General features: G+C 46.5%; 1 protein-coding gene across 2 annotated transcripts in view; it reads left to right on the top strand.

Moving 5' to 3' along the window:
- NEURL1 (neuralized E3 ubiquitin protein ligase 1) overlaps positions 1–25,997 on the top strand; it is a 139,010-nt gene that overhangs the window by 59,845 nt on the left and 53,168 nt on the right. The window contains exon 1 of one of the 2 annotated variants that reach the window (XM_088528654.1): positions 3,375–3,462. The exons of the other annotated variant lie outside the window; for it this stretch is intronic. Within the exon in view, the coding sequence (XP_088384780.1) occupies positions 3,429–3,462 (34 nt within the window). The 5' untranslated portion in view covers positions 3,375–3,428. Of the gene's footprint in view, positions 1–3,374; positions 3,463–25,997 lie in introns of those variants that run through there. 2 annotated transcript variants of the gene reach the window in all.

The following is a 25,997-nucleotide window of genomic DNA, read 5'->3' as shown; positions in this document are numbered from 1 at the left end:
AGGGACCATTTTTAGTCTAGGTGTTTCTCACCATAAAGTCAGTACAAGTGATGATAGAGAAGTTGCTGGCACCTTTTTAAACATAAAAAAACCTTGAGTGAAAATTCCCTCTCCCTGGCCAATATCAGAGCAAGTTCAGCTATTCCCTCATGTCTCCATACTGGTGTTCAGGGCCTCCTTCTGTAGACACATCTCCATGTGTAGCACCATTAAACTGGGTTAAGCCCCTGTACAGGTGCAGGGTTCATTGCTTGTTTAGGAAGAGTAAATTTCTGGCCTCCATAGAGCCATATCCAATGCCCAGAGTTGTAGTTGTGTGTAATTTGTGTGCAGTGGGGTTGTGTTTTCCTGAACGTATTGTCTTGTCTGCCCTCCCACTGTGGTGGTTGCTCATCCCTCCTCCTCTCCTGGCCTTTTCTGCCCTGCTCTTGTAGCAGGGATAGTGCCTCGGACTTTGCTTCCCCCCTTGCTTTGCAGGCAATGCTGTGGTTTGGTTGTTGAACAGGCAAATTGGAGCGCAAGCGGCACGGAGCGCCAGCCTGCTCCATGCTGCAGCCGGCAGCCTCGGCCGTGCAGCGCTGCCGCGAGCCTGGAAAAGATGCAGTCTCAGGGCTTTAATCCTGCGGTTAATAAATATATTTAGCAAGGACATTGTCTCAAAATATTCCTGCGGCAGATTGGTATCCGCTTGGAGAGCAACATTGCCGCTTGGCCTGAGCATCTGTTGGATGCTTGTGTGGGCTGGGTATGGATTTTTGGGGGCTGGGTTTCTATTGGGGCCACCCTTAATACCTTCATTGATAATTTAGAAAGGAAAGCAAATGGTGATATTATTGACGTTTATGCCTGATGCCAAAACGGGCCTTGGCAGGAACGGAAGGATGAAGAAATAACCCAAGGGGATCTGGAGGGTATTGCCATAGACAGCTGAGAGACAGGGCTGGAGATGCGTTTTTCTCTGTCTAGAGAATCAGAAACGCAACGAGTGAAGTGAGATTTGACAAATGGCAACATCTGAAAGGGAGCTGAGCGTGCTAAGGGCAAATCGGAAAGGAGTTGCAGCGTGCGGCGGCTGCGAGGGAACATTTCCCATATGTCAGATGATCCTTGGGGGTTATCGCACGAGGGCACGTGGCACTTTAACTCCCGTGGCTCCTCGACCCTGCATCCCTCAGGAGTTGTGTCGCTGCCTGGAGTGACATTTCAGGGGTGCTAGAGATTTTTTCTTCCCCCTCTCCCCAAATTGCAATTTTTAAATCAACCAAAATTGTTTATGATTTCCTGCCAGGCTCAATGACTCATTCTGGCAATCTGCCCTCTCTGGCCTCCCCCTCAAACAGGCAAACAAAGCCAATAACTTGCAAACAGTAGAAAATAATCTAAAAAATAAAAATTCAGAATTTTCCTCCTCTCAGGGTATTCAAAACAAAATGACTTTTTCTAAGCATCACTTCAGAACTGAATTGAATGACCGTAACTTGAAGTAATGAGGTAGAAATAACTGAAAAGAGAATGCTTCATCTTGAATTAAAGAAATTTTTTTCATCAACTTTCACAAGTTTATATATATATATATATATATATATATATATATATATATATATATGCATATTTGGTATATACACAAAATGGTGTATGTATTTTTTTCCCTAGCAAGCTCTTGGTTGAGGCCCTGAACCAACCAGTTATACACAGAGTTCTAGCAAGATTCAAGTGAGGACGGAAAACAGAGCTGAGAAAAGAAGGTGAGGGAGAAAATTCCAAGCTGAACGTCTCCGTAAAGCTCCCTTTCTCAGCATGATTGTGTTTATGGTATAAGAAAATGGTCCCTTTGCTGATAGCCCCAAGGGTGAGCGGCTGAACCAGGAGCATCCTTGCGACCGCAGAGGCTTCCGAGGGTTGGGACAGGGTTGGGTGCCGTGGTGAGCGCCGTGGGGACGTGTGTCCCAGTGCGGCCCCGCTGCTGCGGCCTGCGCCCTCGCTGCTGCCAGAGACGCAGCATCGGCTGGGAGGGGAAGGAGGGGGGAAAAAGAAGAAGAAAAAAGGCTGCTTCTGCCAAGAAGCTGCCGTAAGATCTGCAGAGTGTGACTTTGTGCAGGGAGGAGCTCCGTGCTGCCGGCGTGCTGCTTATCTAGGGAAAAGCTTCTTTTTTGGCGCCGGGGCCCGGGTGCGAGTCCCGCCTTGGATGGGCAGAGGAGCCCGGGCTAACGGAGAACATCTGCGGTGGCGCCCGGCGGCCCCTCCGAGCCTTGGAAGTGCTCGGGGCACAGCAGCTCTCGCTTTCCCCACTCTAGTACTAACGTACTGACCCTGCATTTTGGGCTGGGGCTCTCTTTTGCTGTTTTGTGTGGATTTTTTTGCTTTTCTTTTCCTTTTCCTCCAGAAGCGCTGAGCCCCCTCAGCACCCAGCCCTCGCTCACCGCCCCACTCAGGGAGACCTTTCCCGCCGCTTTCCCGGTGGGAGCAGCAAGGCCGTGAGATGGCAGGACTTGCCCGGCGCCATGGTAAGAGTTGGGCAGCAGGCAGCGCTGCGCTGGAGGAGCTCGGCCCTCGCTCCCGCATAGGCCGCAAAGATGCGTGGGCAGCAGCGAGGCGCCCGGGTGACCACGGTGCCCCGTGGCCGCCGTCGAGAGACGCAGAGGGGAGAGCGGCGGCGCGGCGAGGGGCGCGTGGCGACGGGCACGGCGTCTTCCGGCCCTGCAGCCTCGAGGTGATGGGCTAGAGAGCAGCGAGTGCTGCCCCAGAAGAGCGTCTGGGGACTGATGTTTTCATTACTGCAGTCTGTCGTGAACTGCTCTGCATTTTGAGCACTACTTCTTTACTATTAGGTAATTAATAATTAACCAGCAGAGGCCGTTTGAAGACTCTGGTGCAGTGATGGCTGGTAACAATTTTTTTTCTTCCCTCCCTTCCTACATTTTTTTTTTTAATTCCCCCCGTTTCTATTTATTTATGTGTTTATTTTGCCACTCCCGTCACGCCGCATTTGGCGAGGGCCGCAGCCGCTCGCCGCTCTGCACGATCCCGTGCGCGGTGCGGCGAAGTTGGCAGCACCGTGCGCTTTGTCCTGCGCGTTGCCTAGGAGCAGGTACCGCGCGCGGCCTCCGCAGCTCCCGGGCCTCTCTGTCCCGCGGAACAGGGCGTGCAAAGGAGGGGAAAAAAAAAATAGCGATGATGATGATGATTTAAAAAATAATAAATAAGATCCCGCGCGTTTTGCGGCGGGAGGGCCGCGGCATCTCCAGGGCGCTGCGAGCTATTTCGGGCCCCCGCGCAGTCTCCTCCTTCTTATGTAAATAAACGTGACAGATGCCGGGGCCGCGGCGGGCGGAGCGCGGCGGAGCGGAGCGGAGCGGAGCGGGCGGCGGCGGCGGCTCCGCGCGGGGCGCCCCGGGGACGCGCCGTGGCCGGGGCCCCGCGTGGGCGCCATGGGCGGCCAGGTGGCGAGGAGCGCGCGCCACGGTAAGGACCCCGCTGCGCGCCCTCCCGCCCCCTCGTTTCCTCGCGAAACCCGGTTCCGCGTGGGGGACCCTGAGGTGCGCGCGGGGACGCGTGTCCTGCCCTGTCCCGTGTGGAGGAGGGACCAGCCAAACACGGGGGCTCGGCCGTTACGGCAGGAAAGTAACTGTCCATCTACGGTGACAGCTCCCAGCAGGGAGAAGCCGGGGCAGCCTCAGAGCAGCCTTGCTATTATTATTTTATTATTATTTATTTTATTGTTTGTATTATTTTTTTCTTTCCATCGTTGATTTCTGCGGAATTCCCAATGTGTTTTGCATTAGCTCGGGGCAGTTCACAGTGTGTATTGGTTGGCTTTGGTCAGTTGGCTTTTAGGCTCGGCAGAGACCATCAGGTGCTGCCGGCCGTGCATCTTGGCTAGGGCACGGGAGAGGTGAGGGGAGCTGGGAAGACCCCAGAAAATCTCACGCAGAGCAAGGTTAAAGCCAAATGGGGTCTGGAGATAAGGTGTAATACTATATGATAAGAAGATAATAATAAGATGTAATAATATAATATGTGTCTCTGAGTGCCTAAGCCTGAAATGCTAAATAATTGTGCGGTGATATTGAGCTCATTGATATGAAGCTTGGCTGTTGCTTGGAAATGTCCTGCTTAACTCTGGACAGAGCAAACGCTCTACACGACCTGTGCAGCTTGGGAGTAGTTTCCAAGGTGCTTCCTTGTTGCCACAGTAAACATGGATGCGAAGCCAAAGCGCCCCGTGAGCGCGAAGCGTCTCGTGGGCTCCTTCGGGCAGAGGTGCAGGAGGTGGGCGCTTCAGCTGGGAACATCTGCACGTTTCTCCTTTTTGTCATCTTCTTTACCAAGTCCAAACTCAGTAGTTAAGGGACTAGGGGACATAGTAAAGGGTATATTTAAGTGCATTTCTCCTTAACTACATGTAGCAAGGATGCCTCTGTAGAGATCTTCTGTTTGTTCATCATTCGTATTCTGCAGTTTCACCCCTGGGCTGACCTTATTATTTCCTTGTTAATCTCACTGTATGAATGCAACATGCAGAATAACAGCCCTGTCGGTTCAGCATTAAAAGAAATCAAAAAGAGACATTGTGGCTGTTGTCCTTGCAGGTGCCCTTTTCCCTTTGAACTTCTTCTTCAGTCAGGCGTTCTCTGAATGAATTTGAAAAACCTGGGTGGGAAAAAATAATAGCCGTGTGTGTTCCTGGTACACGCCAGGGATTTGGCACCTGCTGTGGGTTTCTCCCGCCGGCAGCCCGCGCTGTGCCGTGCGTAGTCCTGCAACTGCTGCCTTGCTGACATCCGACTCCAGCACACACAGTTCTTCTGAACCCTCTTTGGTTAGGAGACGGAAGCTAATGAGGAGATGTGAGTAATTAACTCTGTCAAACGTACCTCTTTGTATGGAGCTAGGGCTGCCGACTGTGTTAAATCAAAGGTGCTCCGCTGCTGTGTTCAGCACAGTAATGCTTTAAAAAAGAATAGGCTAAGTGTTGTATTTAAATAATAAAAAGTCATGCAACCAAGAGCACTTAGCAAAAATAGGCTGCCTCTGCAGTTGTGGTTTTTTTTTTTCTGCCTCTCCCGCTCCTTTAGTTCCATCTTTCTGTTGTCTACTTCTATTTTGGATGTGCCTCAGAAGAACTTGAAAAGAGAAGTGAAACCTTATCTATTTCTCCGAATTGTGTTTTGACTGCGAATGAAGGCAGGGGCTGCGCTGGCGCCATGGACGCGTGTCCTCTGTTTGCAGAGAGCGCAGGTAGGGGCAGCCCTGTCCTCTCCTGCCTGCGGCGCCCAGGCTCCTCGCTGCATTGAGAGTCTGGCCTGGGATTTTCAAAAGCACCTCAAAAATTTAACCTCACTGAAAATGACCGTAAAAGGCGGGGGAAAGTTCTAGTGTCCCAGAGCTGGCTGGTGGGGCACGAATGGAGATGTGCAGCCCATGCTGAACCCATCTGGGTCCAAAAAGCACATTGAGATAAAAGCTGCCGAAGAGGGTGATGGTGGAGAAACCTTTCCAGAAAGCGCAGAGGCAGCCAGGGATGCCCCCAACAGAGGGCAGAGGTTGGTAATGGTCAAATGCAATCAATAGGGGCAGTCGTGATGAAGAGCATCTGGCTTTGTTTTAACTGCTATTATCCTCAAAGCTGTTTGTAGACGGCCAAGCAGGCCGCATTCCTGTGTGGCAGAGGAGCTGTAGTGTCCTGCTGTGTGCTGGGAAAAGCTGAGCCTGGGAGAGGGGTTGTGCTTGAGGGTGCTCTGACCATGGCCAAGGAATGAGGAACATCCTAGTACAGGCACACCTGATACTTCTCCTGTGAGACTGGCCAGAAGGAGAATTTGAGTTGCTTGGGAAGAAGCACAGTGGTGTGCAGAGACACCTCCTGGGAGGCCTGGGGGGATATGGGCTGAAAATGGTGGTTTTGAACGATGAAGTTGAGGGCTTGGGAGGAGAGCTGTGCCAGTGCGTCCCAGCGGCAACGCTGGCCGAGGTTGAGCAGCGCTCAGGGTCTCCCCTACCCGGTGGGACAGTCTCTGTTTCTCCTTTCCTCTGCAGTCCCCGTGCACTAAAGCCCTCGGTGAGCGTCGTGGTTCACTCTGGGCGAGGGAAAGGAAAGCTGCAGTAGGAAGTTCAAAGGTAACGCAGCCTTGATGGGCAGGATGTTTACACGCTGCATGGAAAGTCTCATCTGTGCATGTGGTGTTTATCTTAACAATATTTTAAACAGGAAATGTTAATATGATTGGAGATTTCGCGCGTGGTTCGCACAGGCTGGCTCCTTCAGGGGAGACTGCATAGGATGGCATTCCTGTCACACGCAGAATGCACTAAAAAGTTGCGTCAGAAAGGACTTGCCAGCTAAACATGAATGAAACATATTGCTCCTAGACATCTATCTAACAATAAGTACATTCTTATGTACATTCTTGTTAGGTACTTAGTTCGATTGTTTCTTGCTCTTTTCCTTTGTAATTTCTCCATTTGGTTATGAGTGAAACACTATGTGTTGATTTCTTAATTTTAGGGGCCAAATCCAGGAGTTTCTATCCAGAAAAAACACTGTGAAACTCTGACTAGTTATTTTTTTCCTTCTCTTATACTCACAATAACACTAACAAAAACTCACGCTCCAGCCAAGGAAGCTACCGCGCTGTGCCAGGAGAGGAATTGGGCGTATGTATACGTGCAGAGGTTAGTGATTAACATGTATGCATCTCCTCCAGCCAAAAGTGCTCTGAAGGTCCATAGGAGATTAAATCCTGCGCAGGGGATGTGTGTGCCTGTGCATTTGATCAATGCCTTTCCCCTTACAAGTCGCAGTCACTAATAGGTCCCTCATTGCAGGCCTTTGCTTTATTTTTATTTAATTACTTGCACGTCACAGGCGTTTGTCAGTATTCTACAGCAGAGTAATTTCTATGAGGAGCAGGACAAGAAGAGGGATCTCGTGTAAGGTTTTCCAAACTGTAATTGTATGGTATTGATGCAATTGCAAAAAAGTCCCTAGTGAGACTGCGCTGGCTCTTAGCCTGGGCAACAGCAGTGCCTGACAGCTCTAGTTTTCAGTTTGAGCAGGTGAGACCTTAAGCTTCTTACAGCCTGAGGTGCTCCGCAAGGTGTGGGTGCAATATAAATAACGGCCTGTGGGTCTGCGGGTGGTGTGTACAGAGCAAGGCACAAATCCTGCGCGTGGCTGGGTTCTCCCCTCGCCGCACATCCCGAGGTCCCGGCGGGCCGTGCCGCTGTGAGCAGTTCAGTTGTGCTGCCCCAAGGCAGAGGAAGCCGGAGGCTTGCGCAGCGTCGCCCCAGCAGCGCTGCGAGGTGATGAAGGGTTTTGGGTGGCAACCGGGGTCTATTTCCCGTGTCCTTGGGACCTTTTATTTTCCCACAGTTTTTGCCTGCACCTGGCTGGTCCCTTATGCCAATGCAAAACAGGCACGAAAGCCAGGCAGTTTCCTTAGTGCACGCTTTGTTTGCACGGGGAACGCTCTGCAGAGCTCGCTCGCACGTGCTGCCCGTGCAGTGCTCGGGTGTGTGGAAGGGACCCTGCCAGAGCCGCCGCGCTGCTGCCGTTGGGCTTTGGGGAACGGGAGGAGGGTGCAGGCCATTTCCCTAACGCGAAACAGCCACAGTGTGCAACTTCATTTATTCTTGCTCAGCACAATAGGGCTCTATTTTTATCCTTCTCTTAATTCCATGTTGCACAGTGGATGGTGTATCTATATGCAAGTGCAGCAGTCAGCCCCGTGCTTTGTTTTCCACTCTGTATATCCATTGCCTCTACTAGTAACCTTCCTGCTAGTGCAATTCACCCTTGCAGTTAGTACCACTTAATGGAATTATACTCCAATGCATGCCTTCATGTTTAGTACTTTCTAGCTTCTTCTAAATAACTGAAATTGTGAATATTCCAGAAGAAATGAGAAAAAAAGGCAATAATAAAGGTATGAAGATGGAACCAATTGTTAGTGAGATTTCTTTACAGATTAAATACGGTTTTGTATTTTACTATCTCTAAATCAGTGTCAAGATTTTGGGTACCATCTGGCTCCCACATTTGGTGGACTATCTCACTGGTGGAGGAATATAGCTTTTTCCATGTTCTGCCACATGGTTGCTCATTGAGGCCCAGGACATGACTAGGGAGAAAAGGCTCTTTCTAAACTCACCCTCCTTTCAGCAGGATTGGAAATAGCCCTGAAGAGCAAATGTGTGTACGTGTGTCTGTATGATACTCTAATCCTGCTCAGGGTTGGATTAACTGGTGCAGAAGACCCTGGGCAGAGCGCCAAAGCAGCGTTGGCGTTTGCAAAAAGTGGGGCTCCCAGGGATTATTTCAGTTTGTGCCTCTGACCTATGGGTCTCGTTCCTGTGAGTGGCTGGTGGTAAACTATTGACTGATGGTGATACTTTTGAAAATGTGTGTAGTACCTCCATATATATATCACCATTATGGGTAAGACACATTTGAAACTGCGTGTTTGTTTTGAAAAACAAGTGGATTTGGTTCATTAGGTGTGGCAATATTTGACTGTAAAGGTCTTGCTGTAAATGGTGAGAGCAAAGAGCATCTCTCTTCTGATTTTGTCCTTTGCTTTGATGGCAGTCTCAGTATATTTTGCACATCCGTTTGATACTCAGTTCTGATGGGACCCAGGGACTGAATGTCATTGTTCAGATTTTATTGTCTGACTATTTTCCTCTTTAACTTGATCTCCCTTCCTACATGAAAGTGATCTTTTTGATACTGCTTCTTAGTTCCTGTTTTATTAAGAATTTTATCAATGATATATTTTGTCAATTCATTAATCTAAGGGTAGCAGGTGCCTATTCAGGAGGGTTTTGTGGGTCACCTGATGTATGCTAGGGAGACATTTACATGCTTAATCAAAACTACTCCCCGAGCAGAAGATTCCCTGTCATTAATGATATAAAATCAAATTTGTGAAATGAATACTTTTACCATTGCTGATATCTAGCAGGCATTAAAGGAGAAGATCTTTAGAGATTCACTGTCAACATTGATAGGCCTGCTTTCATTTTGTTAAAAAAATGTCACATTAATGAAGTCAATGCATACTGAAAGCAAAACCGAAATAACTTGAAAAAAGATTAGTCATAAAGGGGAGTTTCTTGGGAAGTGAAAGCAAAGCAATTAATTGATCCTGCTTGACTGCCCTAGGGAGTGATCACAGGTTGCTGATTGCACAAGATGTGGAGCTGAAGGTCAGGAGAGACCTTGTCTTCTAGGCTCAGCGCTGACCTATAGTTCCTAAACAGAGCCAGCCACGAGCCCCGTGATATGTGCACCCATGATCTGAGCATATGCTACAATCCTGCCTACAGCTGTATTTTGCTCTAGGGTTGATCTTCCTTAGTGTCACTGTCCGTTTGTTCTCCTCCTCCTCCAAACCACAGCATTTGCTTTGAAAGCAAAATTTATTTGAGAGAAGCTGGTCCGAGATGAGTCAGAGTCGCCTTCTCCATAGCTCATGTCAAGTTAGTATCACTGGTGTTCTTGTTCCATGACTCTCTCCTTGATTGCCTCTCACAGGGGTGCTGCAATTGGTTGGCATTAAAAATAGCATTCAAGATGACTGCAGTTGATGGGGCTTCTTGGTTTATCTGAGCTAGTCTACCATGCACCTGATAGCACAGCAAAGAGAGGTGGGCTCAGAGAGGGGCATAATTGATCAGATGCATTAACATCTTTTTTTTTTCTCCTGAAAATGTCGACAGTGCTTTTGTTTTAAAGAGAGGGGAAAAAAAAAAAAAGGAAAGCAGTAAAAGGTCAAAAGCATATTCATTAGCTAACATTATATGGGATGTAAATTGGGTGACCCTGTTTGCCTTCCTTGCAAACATCCTGTATCAGCAGAAACCTGGAGTCCTGGCTCTCTTTCCTGCATGTTAAAATCACTTTTGTAAGAGAAGCTTTCAGAATAAACCAAGGTCCCTTGCCAGACAAGGCAGCTTCTTTCTGGGGGACAGTTCACATCCCTTTCTGCGACGCTAGTGAGTGGACCCCAGTACAGAGGGGAAACATCAGGGATCATGCAACACTGAATACCTAAGGTCTGAATCTGTCCCACCTTAGAGGTCACGTTCGTAACAGAGCAGCTCTGCGTAGCCTGGCTATGGGGCTGGGCCAGACAGGAGAGACCTTCCTGCTCTATCTGCCTCTGTGTGCTGTGATGGACAGGTTTTCTTACTGCACGTGCACCCCCGCCTTCACAGTGTTTTGAGCAATCCAGGCTTCTCCCCAGCCAGAGGCTTTCCCGCTCGGGAAATGGGCACGACAGCCACGTTGTTTTCCTTCCGATACCCCTGATGTCGCAGGCTGCCATTCCGGCGCTGGGAGCCTCTGGCCAACAGCCTTGTCCGTGAAAGCCAAGCCTGTTGCGAGATGCCTGACCAGGGCTGACAGGGGCTTTTTGAGGGATGGTAAAGCTCGTAGCCTGGTTCAAGCAGAGCTGAGGAGTCAAGGTGGCCACCTCCCAAGCAACGTCTGTGGCACGTGGGGGCATCCAAGGGCAGTGTGAGGCCCAGCTCTGTGGCGGCCCTTAGCCCGGCTTGTTTTCCTCAGCGTGGCTCCCTCCGGAGCCCCCTCTGCTACTGCTCTCCCTGTGGCACCTCTCAGCAACCGAGCCCTGTGCTTGCTCTGCAAAACTCCAGTAACCCTCAGGCTGCCATGAGGCCTGGAGCTCGTCGCTGGCCCAGGCCGTAGGAGTGGCACTCGGCCCCACAGGGCTACCCCAGCGCAGGAGAGGAGCCCTCCTGGAGCACCACAGAGCTGGCGTGGGGAGCGCTCTGCAGAGCCCTCGCGTGTGTGACCAGTATAAAAAAGAAACATTTATGTTTCTAGGAGCGTAAGCCTCCCAAATAGTGTTGCTCAGTAATTCCCTTTCTAAAACACGAGGGGCCAGGGCGCTGGGAAGAAGGGAAAGGCTATAGGGGCTGTTTCTGGAAGCCAGGATTTCAGCTCTGATCTGTCCGTCTTATATAGTCATTGACTAGACTATATTCGCTAGGCTACTTTTTTTTTCCCTTAATCTTACTTTTCTTTAGGGCTGTTGGGAGGCTGACCAAGACATAAGGATGGTTAAGAATTGATGTTTTCAAGGGTTAAAAGATGCCAGCTTACAAAGGAACTGGAATTAAGAAAAGTTAAAAGAAAGAAAAAAAAAACTGTGTAGAAAATGGAGATAAATAGGTGCCCACAACATGCTGAAGCATCCAAGATCAAAATGAGTTCTGCTTTTGCGCATCAAATAGAATCAGATTATCAAATATAAAATAGAGCCCTAAGAATTGAGTTTCTTCTACAAAGGCATGATTGATGCTGTGAATTTTATGCAACTTGGAAAAGGAAATTTGCTCAATTTTATTTTCTGGTTATCCTAAGCCAGTTCAAAGCTACTGTCTCCTTCAGCTCCCAAGAGAAGAACATCATTATAAATGCTATCATTCATGCTGCTACCATGCATTTTATTTCACTTTTCTGAGAAGTTATATATTTGAAGAGAGCTGTAGTGGAGGAGTCTTGATGGACACTGGACCATCCTGCGCAGTAGGAATTGCTATGTCATAGTATTGTACATGACCCTGCATGGTCGGAGTTGCTCTCTCATTTTCAGTCCCTCTGTTTCTCAGAAGTTTTGCAAAATCACACAAGCAGACCTTGATCAACTGGCATGGCTGAGGCAAGATTCCTGGATCATCTTTGTCTCCTTTCTGTCTTTGATGCTGCTGTGAGACCTTCATCCAGGGTCAGTGTCTCTTGTGTTCCCCACCTGGTGCAGGGAAAGGTGAAATTCCTGCCAAATTTAGTAATTAAGATGGTATTTGGAGTAGTTATCAAATGATAACAAGAAGACGACCTGGAAGCCCTATTGGGAGATTGCCATGCCCCCCTGCACTTTAGGTGTTTTTCTACTTGTATTAAGTGATCTGAAGGACACCTCCCAATCTCTGCTGAAAGTGGTTATGGAAATCCAGCAACTGCAGCTCCCTGTCCCCTTCCTAGGGACAGAAATGTCCCTCCCCGCTGGAGGATGAGAGATGTGCGCTGGCATTTATCATACAAAGTACAAAATATTCAGGTTATTTGTTCTCAAGGTAGAAAGGATGCTATACAGAAATATTCTCCAAATGTTCTGCAAATGGATTTGAAAGGGTGCTGAAGTCACTGAGTATGTCAGAAAGGGATGACTGTAGTTCTTAAAATGCTTTTCACCAGAGCTTAAGTAACCTCAGCCGTTTCACTGGAAGATGTATCTGTACCATTATCTGTAATGTGACTGCCTGGAGCTCTTTGCCTGTTCATGAGGCGTTTCACGGTTTGAGACCTTGCTGATCTCACTCCTCCTTTAGCAAAGCAGTACTGCAGTTGCTGCCCACTGGGCACGTGGAGTTCACACTCCATCCTGAGTGGATCATGGCTTCAAATTTTCCAATGTTCAGGCAATTACCTGAAGGAGATTAAGAAATTATTTCACGTATGATAACTGTGATCTTTTGAGATTCAGTGCCTATATATATACATGGCACTGCACACTCTGGACCCTCTCTTAATCCTGAACTTCTGGAAATCCGTGTGGACATCTGTTTGAACCTTATGGGCGTACTTCATCTGCTTGGGGTTTTGTGTGTGACAAAGTTTTCTGCACCTGCATGCCTGGTGCTACTCATTCAGGTACTCCAAAAATGGGAGTATGGCGTGAGGGTAGCTGTAACAATGTAAATATGAACAAGGTAGCTTGAGAATAACTTCAGCATGCAAGAGATGTGCTTTGGCAGGGCATATGCTTGGAAAAACTAAAGCTTGAGAGCAGTTTTGAATTTATGCAACTTCATTTCAGAGTATTGCTACTCTTGTACAGGTACAATTATATACTTAAAAAAAAAGTGGTCTTTGTGAGGAAAAAATGCATCTTATTGATGCATTTTATTGATGATAAAAGATCTAGAGAACTTTCCACAATTCTAATTTCACAAAGTGTGAGGAAAGTGAACAAATGCATCACATTAAATGCTACTTTTTTCTTCTGAAATAGTGTATGTGTCTTTTCGCCAAGAGAGTAACTCTCCCAAGCATTTCAGATTTGTTTCCTATTCTCCTGAGTCCCTTAGGACAGTCATGCCATGCATGTGGCTGTATCTGGAGCAACGCTCAGAAGTGTGTGACGATGCAGTTCTTCCTCTTTCTACTCTTAGCAATACCCTCATATGTAAAAATGTCCTTTTGCATGGATTTTCAGAGAGTGTGTTGGCCTTTTCCAAGCTGGCTTGCTTTTTCTTTCTCCAAGTAGTTAGAAATAAAGTTATCCATCATCATGACTTTTCATCCAAGTCACCTGCTGTAAGTTACCCAACTGAGTAAATGCTAATCAGTTGTCTGAGTAAGGACCAGTCATGTGAGTAAGTTTGCAATATGAGACTGCTGAAAATTTCACCGGGGAATTCCCTTCTGCAGACCTTGCTCACACTAGTGTTAATACAGTTTTCAAGCTAAGGCTTTCTTGATGTCTTCCCACAAGAAATGCTAGGGTAGCCTCTTCTGTGAAGGCTTGAGAGGTCGGCTCTGTTACCTCAATGTAAGCAAATGACCAGTAGAGTTTAGGGGCATTCTCTGAGAGCATTTAATGAAGGAATTTTGAGCTTCTAGTCTGAAGTGTATCTTTGCCTATGTGAATTGCTGGGGACTGGGGCAGTTTTATGTGGTAGGAGAACGCTTGGATTTGGAGTTAGCTCCTGCTGAGGAATTTGGTTCTGTGTGCACTGGATGGCACGTATCCTCACTAATTCTTTCAAAGCCACTGAAATTGAGGTAAAACCCAGTCTGGCTTATAAACCTTTCTTCCTCTTTCTTCAAAGTCCTCTCATTCTTCTCTTCTGCCCCCCTTATTTGTTATTCCTTTTCTCACAGTTTGGGGCAAGAGCTATCTCTTCTTTCTCCGTTAATGAACTTTAGTTCAGAGGGTTGCCTAGCAGGTAGGATCACTTTTAAAAAATAAATCATCTTATGTGCTCTTTGTCCTCAGGCAATAAGGTTTCAACAGCCTTGATCTTTTACTGGATGTCCTGTTGTAGAAAATGTTAAGGAAAACAAGTTCCTGCATGGACTACTCCAGCAGCTATTTATAGCCAAGCATTGAGTAATAAGTTTGTGGGTCTGTCATCGGAGTTGCTAGGAAGGATGATGGAATGGTACTCGCGCTTCTTCTTTGGAATAACTGCCGGGGATGCTGTTTATCTTTCTTGCAAGATTTGTTAGTGCCACTTAGATTTTGCACTGAGCTAAACACAGAAATTTCCCTTTCCCCTGTAACTTTATTTCCTCTGTGGGAATCACATTGGCGACTTAAACTTAATGCTTGAATTGAATGGGCCAGATTTAGATGGTAGTTTGCAAAACAGAGAGGGTGTCTAAACTGGAATAAGCTGCATGCTTCAGAATAGTGGAGAACACTAGTAATTTAAATACCATTTATGATTTTAGTACCGACAGTACAGATCAAGAAAGGAATACATAAGAATTTGGCCATCCATTGGTGCAAAGGGAGAAGGGTTGCCCTTTCTCCTGCTTTTTGTCTCCACAGTACTTAAATCAGTTGCCTGAAAGAAATAGTGTTTTAATCATGTGTGATGGCTTAACACTTTTAGTGCTTTTGGAGAGCTTTCTGGGCGAAAGTTCTCTGTTAGCAGTTCTGTTTGTATTGCAAGATGTTGCTGGATGGCAGGGTTTGTGTCTTGTTGGCAGTTTTATTTCCCTGCTCCCTTTCCAGCTCTGCCAGACAGTCTGGAAGTTTCGTAGCTGGACTGTGGGAGTCAGAGGTGGAGCTCCTGTGTTTTTAGTCCCGGCTCTGTACCTGAAGCGACTCATCTCAAAAATGCCATTTGTGGTGACTAACCTTGATCAAATGGTTAACGTCACTTCATACCTAGCACAAGTTACTTTGCAGGAATGCTTTACACATTAACTAGTGGGTCACCAGAGTCTGCTTAAAACTTCGTGGTGTTGAGGAGCTTGCTCACAACCTGCTACATTTGAGGAGGGGGTGTTTTTCTTCTTTCTATTTTATTTTTTTTATGATAAAAAAAAGGAACATGGCTGTTTTAATTAATTAAGTGGGGGAGCTCTAGTGCTGCAATAAGGTGAAGGAAGTGCCTGAGAAAATGTAATACTTGAGGCAAGGGAGGATGCTAAGGATGTTTTGGAGAGAAAGGCATGGCAAACCAAGCAAAGAGGAAGGTTGTGTATTCTGTGCAGTTTCTTAAAGGAAACTTGGATGAGGTCATGGACTGAGGGAGAGGTGAGAAACAGAAGAAAGGAGAATTTGAATTATGAAGTTTTGGACAAGGGCTTTAAGGAAACATGTTGTTCCTGTAATCCTGAAACATTTAAGAGGATGTTAAACATGGTCAAATAGTAAAGGCACATTTTCATGTACCCACTAAGTTGTTAACTGTAGTAACCTCATACTTTAAGTATTTATTTGTTGCCTACATAGTCAGGGAAAAAAAAAGGGCATTGGAATCAATGTCAGTGCTACACACTGTAGCAAAACTTAACGAATTCAGGTGCGTTTTTATTTTTTGTGGGCTAATGCTGAGATGCCAGTTTCCACCCCACAGACAGAGGCATAAGCTCTGCAGGCAGAAGAGCCCTAGTAGTTATATGCTTTAAAGATCTCCCTTCAGGGTTTTTTTGAACTTTATATTCAATGAAAATCTCTTGGATGTTTGGGCAACCAGTGAGCATGTAAAGTTTTGCAGCTATGGTGAGTAACAACAGCATGAACGGTGCAGTTTTCCTGTGCTGAAGCAGGGACTTATCTTTCCGTTCTGATCAATTGGAAACCGAGGCCAAAAAAGACATTAAAGCCATAAAAGAGACGCTGCATGACAGTCTGTCTTTTCACCAAGCTGTAGAAAGCAAAAGGCAATGATCTGCATATTAAGACATCAACACCAGAAGGTTTTTGCAAGATTCATTGCCGGCTTGCGTAGCTGATCAGCGTTATCGTAGCCACGATTAAGCGCTTGCTCAGGCAGCTTCTGTGGTGAAGGGCGAAACGCTGCTGCGGCACCGGCATCACAGCCATCTCGGTGTCACCTCTGTGGGGTCCCAGATGTCCATTGCAGGCCGGGCTCTGTCCTGCTGCTGCCCGATGGCCTTGTGGTGGCCCCTGCGTGGCCGGGTGCTGCTCTGCACAAGGAGGAGCTCTGGCTCCCTGGATGCAGCCTTTTCAGATGCTTTCTCGAATGCTTGTGGGCAGGCAGCAGCCTTGGAGGAGCACGTAAACCACCAAGAGCCGTGGAGTGGGAAGCTCCGTGCGACGAACTGCTTGGGCTCTGGAAAAATAATCACAACATCTTAGAAGTGCTCATAAAGTTTTAAATGCAGAGTGGGTGAGGAGCTGCTTCGAGCAGGCGTGCTCTCAAGAGACCCTGCAAACAGCAAACTTTGGGAGGAAGAGCGTGCGATAAATATGACTCGAGTGCTGCATTTTTAAACAAGACTGGCATGCAAAAGGACCCAACTTCCCTGCACCTCGAAATGACTCTAAATGGATGATTTGTAAGATGGAAAAAGCAACGCTCCAAGTGTAACTGTCTTGTACAACAGAGGAAAAAAAACTGTTTCCTGAGATTCTTTAGAAATGGCATTGGAGTTTAAAACTTCATGGTATGTGCTGCTGAGTGATAAACATAATCTATGCTGTACATATGTACAAGTAAAAGAACAGGCTCTGGGATATTTATTCTGTCCTGTCAAGTTCCTAAGTACAGTGAGGGCATCTGCACATCACTCTTGCAGTAGATTGAAACAGAAAATGCAAAGAAAAAGAAAAAAAGGCTACCAAATGTGTTTGAATGGTGATATCCCTGCATGTTCGAGCCAGTTTGCTCCTGGTGCTGTTTGCTGTGATCTCAAGATCACCTAACAGGCTGCACCTTTGTGTCTGCAGAGACTCTCCTGCGTTCTCTCCCGTGTTGGGCAGCCCCTGTTATTCCACATACTATGATCTGCTTCCTGCTGTATGTTCTTATGCACTGGGGAGAGAGGCAGCAAGTTGGAGACGGTTCTCCAACAGATGATACAGAGAAGTGTAATTCCAAGGTGCTCCTCACTATCCTCGTAAAACCATCTCGCTCTCCACTGGTGATAGTAGGGTTTTTTTAGGGAATAGCATCCTAATTTAGCTCATTATATTGTTAAGGGTGCAGTGTCAATAGCCTGCTGTGGGCTTAATTCAGCCTCTTGAGTCCAGAGTCTTTGATTAGGGATTATTCAGAATTGACTGAGAGGCCGAGTTTGGAACATCAGCTTCTATCTTGCATTTTCTTTCTGTGGCTTAGTATTCGTATTACCATCCCCTACTACATTTTGGAATTTCATTCTGCATGTTCATTTTCATGTGTCTGCCATGTTTGCTTTACTTTTTTCCCTGGTCTCCATTGCTTCTAGCTTCCTTCTCTTCCTGACAAATATCTAAAGTTTATCCTTGATAGGTTATTCTATTGATAGATGACTCCTGCTTTTGATGAGCTCTTGATATTTTGACTTCCAAACTATTACACCGTACATGGAAAATGTGCCCAGGATAGACTTTCCATTAAACCGTATTTAAATTGGAAGAGAATGCTGGCACATCTACAAGTATTCCAGAATTAGATCCCAAAATACTGAGACTAGTTAATCTTTTGGAAGAACAAAAACTCTTACTGATTTATATTTAGCAGAGGGAATGCTTTTTAAAAACACAGTCTATATGAGGCCCCTTGAAGAAAACATCTTTTGCCTTGATTTGTAGTCCATGGAAATACTACGTGGCTATAAAATATTTGCAGTTGGGTTCTGCTTTTATGTAGCTGCTTTTTGCAGTGTGAACTGTCATTAACCTTCCAAGGGGGACTGCTCTGCTCCAATGAAATGCAGCTACCTCCAGGGCAGCAGTTTTGCTGTTCATCACTGCTGTGCCCAACACTGCAGGAGAGACAAAACGGGGTGCAGTCAGCACTGCAGTGGAAACACTAGACTCATGGGGTGAAACTTTGGTCCAAAACTGATGCGGTGTTTGTATTTGGGGGAAAAAAAAACTGTCTTGGCTATGTGAAGCGTGTAGCATGAATGCCAGGGGATTTGTACAGCATCTCTGCAATTGCTGAGATGTTACTGGTGAGCAGGGATGTGGCTCATACCCTTCTCTCAACCAGAACGGCGTGGGGGGTGTCCCCTGGGGCTGGCCTGGGCTGGAGGGGCTGAAGGACGTGTTATTGGGGCAGCACGTGAGGAGATGCCTCTGGTTCCCCTGACGGTCTCACATGAGGACACGATGAGAGCAGAAGCTGCTCTTGGGCTGTTTGGTGCAGGATGGGCGCTCTTAGAAAGCCTAGAGAGAGGTGCCCCTGGCCCTAATGGTGACCACCCTGATTTTGGTTAGATATCTGTGGTGTCTGATTAGGCTTAATTTAGCTTATGATAAGTTGGGTAATATTTGGTAATAACACAAATGTAAAATGTGATTAGTGTCCTGTGCATAGTTCTAATCTGTACAAAGGAAACCAGTAACGGGAATGGATGAAAAACTGGATCATGCCTGGTAGACAGACTATGGTACGTGGCCAATTCCCAGAAAAGAAGCTACTGAAGGTAACTGATAAAGGGAATAAGGTCGGACCTCCTGTGAAACTAAATCTGAAAAGTTGGGACAAACCAGGGAAAAATGCTGTTGCATATGGATGATTTCAGATCAGCCTCTGCAATTCATTAACAGAGCGGGTCAGAAAAGCAAAGATAACTGTAAGCTTATTTTATAAAGTGTATATAACCTTACGCCCAAGAGTATATCTGCTTACCTTTGAGAAGATGAAGATATTCAATCTCAGACTCTAGGGACTGAGGAGGTAGCATAGGAAGTTTATTTTTCCTTCCTCTTTCCCTCCATCCGCAGATTAGCTGCTCATCCTATGCAAATTGTTCTTCCTTCTCCTGAAGCACCAGATATTAGCAAAGGATAAGAGCTGAGGCAGCAGTATGGACGTGCTGTGCATCCACAAGAGAAGGATGAACAGGATTTTAAAAACATCCATAGATCTTAAACTGAACTGGACTTAATCTCGCTCTCTTTTTTTTTTTTTTTTGTTAGAAACATAAATACATTTTTACATCTCCCATTAGCCTGCTGACAGACCTGACCTGATCACAGCAAAGCAAAAATACTCCAGATCAAGAACAAGATCTCGGATGCTTTCAGAGCACGATTCTTTTTCCTTTGATGTTCTTACCGCCTGCTCGCGGCATCCGCTGCCTCGGCGCTGGTCCCGACGAGTCACGGGCACCTGACGAGAGGAGCCGAGCGCCTCCCTCGCCGCTCTCGGACGAGAGCGGCGAGGGAGGCGCTCGGCTCCTCTCGTCAGGTCCTTATGGACTTGGTGGCCACGAGGGAGCAGGCGCTGGGGGATGAGCAGAGGGGGATCCCGTGCTCGCCGCCTTCCTGGCCCCGCGGGCAGGGCTGCTGGCCCTGCGCTGGCTGCGTCGCAGCGGGCGCCGGGGGGACCTGCTGGGCAAACGGGGCCCCAGCAGGGCAGAGGAGGTGGTTAATGATTGCGCCGTGTCATTGCTGGAGCGGGAGAATTTATAAATTAATTAGAAAGGGAGAGGTTTTCTTCTAGGCATTCACTTTCACTTCATATCTCCATAGAAATATAGCTGTATTCACGCACCTCTCATCTGATACTGTATTTTCTTCATGGAGAAAGAGCTTGATAATCCATCTCCACTGTGCCTGGTATTTGAGGTGCTTCTGGTGCGGTGAGGGGCTGCTTCTGAGCACAGCCCTGCCCTGCTCTCCTCTCCTCTCACCTCTCCGGCATTTCCAGGGCTGTCCTCACCTTTCCGCTCGCTTCCAGCGGAGGCTGCACTGGGCTCTGCCCAGCATCCTCTGCACATTTCTCTCTGCATCTTATTTCTGGGTAATTTCATCCAGAAACAAATTTAGCCATAATCTCCCTGCAGGAGGTTGCATGGATTCCGCTCTCCTTTACAATCCTCTAGCTGTTTTGTGCCCAACTAAATTTTTGAATCTTTGCTCTGTTTGTTTCTTTTTCTTTTTTTTGATAAAAAAAATTAACAGACTTAATACACCCGCTTAATACACCTCACCTATGTTCTTTTGCCTCCTTTTTTTTTTTTTTTTTTAACCTTGCATCCTTTTTTTGGCCATCATCTTCAAACAAACCCTCATAAAGCCTTGCATCCAGATTGTATCCAAGGTCTTGTAACTCCGTGGATTCAGCTGAGGCTGCTGGTTTCTAAAAATAAGCAAATAAATAGATAAACAAGGCGCTCCACACCCAGGTAATTGCCTGGCCCTCTTCCAGGGGTTATTGCTTGTGCACAAGGAGTGGCTGAGAGGAGGGGGATCCGCTCGGCAGCTGCTGCTCTGCACGGGCTGGGGAGCAAGTGCGCAGCCCTGAACAGCAGAAGGACAACGGCAGAAATGGGAGTCTCAGCCCATCCTGCTATAAACCCGCTTGCAAATATCGGCGTCTTCCTCTTGCAGATTCTGCCTGCACCCCGTGTTCAGGACTTAGCCTTTCCCCATCAACTGCAAGCCTCAATTTTCCATGTCTTCTGTCACTGGCAAAGTCTTCCTTTGCCTGGATTTATCCCACATTTCTTTTCTTGTACCTGTTTTCCTGCCCTCTGTTTTTGCACCTCTCTGATTGGTTTTATTTGCTCTGTGAAATCAAAAACAAGCTCCTTCACTTTTAAGGTGCCTCGCAACCAAATCCATCATTCACTGATGAAACATGGACTTGTTTTGGCTCATCCTGCAATCAGTTTGGCTTCTGATGCCCACTTTTTATGTTGGGAAGGCCCTCTCATAGATGCCCATCAAGTCACCTTGTTGTTTTTCAAATCTGTTCCTTTAAACACTTCTGTTTTTAAAAAAAAAAAAAAAAAAATCCACTCCCTACCCCGGCTAGTATTATCTCCTTTCATGTACATGTGGTCTGCACCTGTCTCTTGTTTCTGAGTTTGCAGTTTAAGTGGAAAATCTTACACTATGTGCGAACCTACTCTCTTGAGACATCTTCTCAGTGCTAAAATAGCACGGATGAAAATAAGTTATATTTTGGCATAATGTGTTTTGAAGTCTTGGATGGGAGTGCTAGATCTGACCTGCTGGCTCTGCTCCACCTTGTAGATAAGTCCCTAATTGACTTGAGTTTAACTCAAGATGCTCCATGATTTCAGGCAGAGGGGATTTAATGCTCCAGAATTAACCCTTTGCATTTCTTTGGCTGCACATGGTTAGAGCTGCAAAGCTGTAGCCTTTCACTGTAGAAGAGGGCAGCTTTGTGTCCTGGTAAGAACATTGATGGCAGAGATCTAAGCAGGGCCATCGTCATAGAGATAGGAGGAGGGAGAGTTGGGTATAGGCTGGGGATACACAATTACTTATTCCTTCAAGCACAGCAAGAACAGAATTGCAAAAGCAATGTAAAAGCCCTTGTTTTTTGTTTACACTAATTTGCGGTTCTCTGTCTCCTGTGCCCTGGGTCAGGCTGCATGTGGGAAAGTGGGATTTGGAACCCTGTTAGTGTTTCCATCAGTGTTAAGATAATAGTTATTTTTAGAAAACTGCATCTTGGAGTGCGCTTTTAAGAATTCATTTGCAAAGCTTAGCGTTTGCCGTGGTGGAATTGTTTGTGTAGGAGTTGTTGTGGTTTTCTCCTTTTGAACTTTATTATTAAATTAAAAGGATCAGTGTAATCAGTTGCATCAATCCTTTGAGTATCTCCTTGTCACAGTTCCCCAAACTACAGGACCAACTCAAAAAGCAGGCAGGCTTACAGGAGTCATCTCACAGCTGTTTCGCCCTATCTGTTCTTTTCACCATGAGTCTCCTGCGGGACTTGCTCACCTCCACCGCCACCCAGACACTCTCTTCTCTTCCTCCCCAGACAGAGGTGGGTTTTGCCTTCCCGCTTGCTCACGGCGTGACTATCTCTGGACTCTATTTTGAAGTCGTCTTCTCCTTTGCGATCACTTCTGGATGCCTCTTGTTTCACGTGCTCCATGAAATTCATCTTTGATACCTTGCAGTTAGTTTTCAGTCTGAAATGAGTTTTGACTGCTTTCTGACAGGTTGCCTATCAAGATTTCTTCAAGTGTAAAAAGTGTCTTAAAAAAAAAAAAAAAAAAAGTGAAATCCAGTCACTTTCTGCAGCATTTTAAGAAATCTCAAGCCTTGAAGATTATGTCTCATTTTCACAGAGCACGAACGCTTCTGCCGAAAAGCCCTAACAGGCTTTGAGATGCATTTTACTAAGCTGAGAACATCCAGTGCTCCAGTGCTGTCTCTTAGAAAGCACTCCGATCATGCTCAGGGCTCAGGATCTGGGAGAACGTGGACAGCAACCATGTGTGGAAGGAGAGGTGTGCCATTTTGGGGGCAGATTTCTTCTTTCTTGAACAAAAGGGCTGCAGAAAGGATGTGTTTGGGAGTGGAACACTGAAGACAAAGAGGTTCAGAGGGCTCCACGTTGTGATTCATGTAGCCTTGGCTTACTAAATATTTCAGGGGATCTGGCCCATGTGCTTGCAGCTGGGGGAGCAGATGGGTCAGTGACAACGTTGTCCTCCTTGGAGCCTGTGATAACAGGGGCAGCATCTGTTACTGAGTGTGATTTGAAAATGGAAGTCTATATAATCTTTGAAACTATGAGAATGGGCGGTTGTTGTTCTTTGGGAACACAGTATAAGCCCAACCCTATGGAAGTTTGTGGTATTTCTGTAGATTTGACACAGAGGGATATCTCTGTGGCTGTTGTCCTGTGGCGTGGAGAGATGCAGGTTGTCTGTGTGGTACTGTGGTGTCGTTGCAGCTCTTGGTCGCCGGCGGGAAGTGTTTTTTTGTCCGCCTGGTTTTACAGCCATGTTGTGGAGTGAGAAACCTGCAGTGCCCTTGACCAGGAGCTCAGATTTCAACCTTCTTTCAAATGCTCCCTTGTTTGCAAATTTTATTTCTGAGCAGTCACTTTCCTTCTCTTCTGCAGGTAAGTGATAAGTCAGGTTGTGCAAGAACGTCTGGGAGAGAGGCTCAGTTCCTGCAATCTTGCATGGGATCCCTGAAGCCAAAGGTCTTCTCTCTATTTTGCCAACAGAAAATCTGAGTTTGTGAGGTTTGCTCAACTCTTTTGTATAAAGAAAATTGTTTGTAGACCTCCTGCTGGTCAGAATTTTTAGTAATTTAAATGAGGGAATGGGAGAAGACTGGCCTCAGAGTGAACAGAGTCTATAAGCAGAGGATTTATGTTATTTTTAGCAGGCCGAGCTAGGACAGCGACGTCGCTTGTGAGCCGGTGTTTCTGAAGCATCCTCCCCTTGCCCAAGTCCAGCCGTAGGCAGCTGAGCTCGTGCCCTCCACTCGTGCCCTCCGTGTTCCTGCCTTCGTGTCGGGCCCGTGGCTTTGCAGCTTGTGAAGGGGTTGGCGAGGCCCCGATTCTCGCACCGTGGTGCACGAGCGTGTGGTCCTGTGGCACCGGTTGTAGCCACAGCCCAGGTATCCATGAAATCAAAGCAGTGAGGCAGGCACACGAGCTAAAACGTGTGTGAGTCTCTGCTGCAGATGTTTGATTTGGTGATTACTGCTAGCAAAACGTTTGAGCTGCAAAAGTCACATCTGGATTGAAAGGCATTGCTTGAAAGTGTGGAGGAAAAATGGAGAAAACTTAAGAGTTTTAGTGGCTTCAGCCTAAAACCCCAATTCAAAGTGGGTCCGCAGGAGAGTCCACTTGATTTTCCTTTGGCTTGTAGTCCATACGATTGTGCCAGCATGTTTATAACTGGAATCTTTCCACTTACACGTGTCACTTAGAGCTCAAACTGCAGGTTTTGTCTTGGCTGCTGCTATCAGCTGCAGTGTTTCTATGGAAAAGTAAAAATTTTTCACAGAACATACTTAAGATCTGTGTGGGGTTTGCAGTTCAGCGTGGTGGTGTTGCTCTCTGGAATACAACGTGCAGCGTTCCCGGTTTTAATGAGAAAGGCTTTGCCAAAATTGCCAAAGGTAAAGCCAGGAGAAAGTCGGGATGGAGATTTCCAGGTGTGAACCTGGTCGAGCAGTGGAGGGGAGCAGCCCTCGTGACCAGCGTGGAGCTGAAGGGGAGCTGAGCCCCTAGAGAGGGGGCCGCGTGGGAGCTGGTCGCAGCAGTCACAGAAATGGGGGTTTTACCTGGTTTTGTGCGTGGTTTTTCATACAGTCGGTTCTGCCAAGCTGGATCTCCCTGCATCTGCACAGCCCTGATTTTCTGAAGTCAGGCTCTGAAATTAATGTGGGCTGTTTCTGGCAGGCAAGATAACGTGAAATGAATGTATATTCCATTCCCTGTCTGCTCTTTCTCTTTCACATCTGTGCACCTTTGAAAACTATGGGAGAGAGGAAGATGAAAAAGCAAAATTAGAAGTTATCAGAAAAAAAAAGTTATTCCTATTTGGCTATGGTTTCCTTAATTTTAAATTATCAAAAACAATTGATTATATTCCATAAATATGTGACATATCAGAAATAGTGACTCATTTCCTGTTTATTTTAGAGCAGTTGGAAAAGTTAAGAATGGAAGACTTTTCCCTGGATGTTTACCTTCTTTACCTTCTGCTCTTCAGGGCATCAGTGAATCCACAATTACATAAGTCATAGGTGACCTCAGACGATTGGAGAAGCTACAGATATTGAAGTTGGCTTTGATGATCTTGAAAGTCTTTTGTAACCATTATGATTCTACGATGTCTGGTGTTGAAGCCGAATTAAAATATTCCCATTGGAAAACAAGGGCTTACCTTTCGTTTGTGTTTGTTCAAGCTTATACTGATGATCGATCGTGCAACCTCTTACAGCTACAGACTTAAATTACCCCAAAGGTTAGGAGAAATAGGGTCTAGGTTTTATATTTTTACCTCCAAGGATTGTATTAGAGGTGTATGCATTAATCTGTAATAGTCAGCAATTAATCTGAATAAAGAATATAACAACTATGTGTTTATATATGTGTTACATAGAAGTTAGTGTATATAATGAGTGCATTTGAGGAACAGAGTTTTAAACATACGGTTGAGTCATACATCTTCACAGGACAACGTGACACGTTGCTAAGGTCACATCTGTTTTTATTGCATCCCTTTGCCTTTCATGAAATAGTCCTTTGTGCTGGTGGTACTCTGACTCCAGATCTATGCGTATCTCCTTCCAAACACACGTGTGGAATATGGTGTGCATATGTACCCGAGGAAAAGGAAGCAGGTGATTGGCATTCAGTATAATGACTGTTTTGTGTTTAAGCTGCTGCAGGTACCTGGTTGGGAAGAAAGCCACGAATCCACTCGTTCATGAGCAAAGCTGCTGTCGTGCCTGTGTTTGTTGACTGTATAGAGCCTTGGTTAGACAAAGACCTAATCTCCTCCCTGCTTGTACCCTTTCTCCTGCTGCATTTTCCTGTCCTGATCCTGGTGTGGTGACTTTATGAAAAGTGGGACCTCAGCTGAGTTCTGGTCGGTGGAGGAGTTAGGGGGATCGATAGTGGTTGGTGAAGGAAGCCCGGTGGGTTTGTCCCTGAGTTGTGCTTGAGTACAAGTCAGCAGTGCAAGTCTTTAAAGGGGCAGCCAGTGAGGGTGGATATGGAGCATCTAAAGGCAAAAATAGACAAGCACTGGCAGGACTGCTGCCACGACGGAGAAGCAGAGGGAAGGGAGCAAGTGTGCCTGCAGGTCGGGTGGTGCAACCTTCCAGAAATGGAATATTTCACATAAATGTGAGAGCTTTGATATGTCATGTCCGTATGTGCTTTGGTCTGTTTCTCAGAACTGGTTGCTGATTTCTGTCTCGCTGCGTGGTCTCAGTATGGGCTGCGATTTCAGGTGCTGAGCCATGTTCCTCGTGACATGCTCCGTATTGTCAGGCTGTCCAGATAGGAGCCTTCGGTGTCATGATAACCTTTTATTG

This window comes from Tinamus guttatus, unplaced genomic scaffold (genome assembly GCF_059628265.1).
Source record: "Tinamus guttatus ecotype Peru unplaced genomic scaffold, ASM5962826v1 Tinamus_guttatus_pri_ptg000314l, whole genome shotgun sequence".
NCBI lineage: Eukaryota > Metazoa > Chordata > Aves > Tinamiformes > Tinamidae > Tinamus > Tinamus guttatus.
Note: the sequence above shows the minus strand (reverse complement) of the source record. Positions and strands in the feature narration are given on the sequence as shown.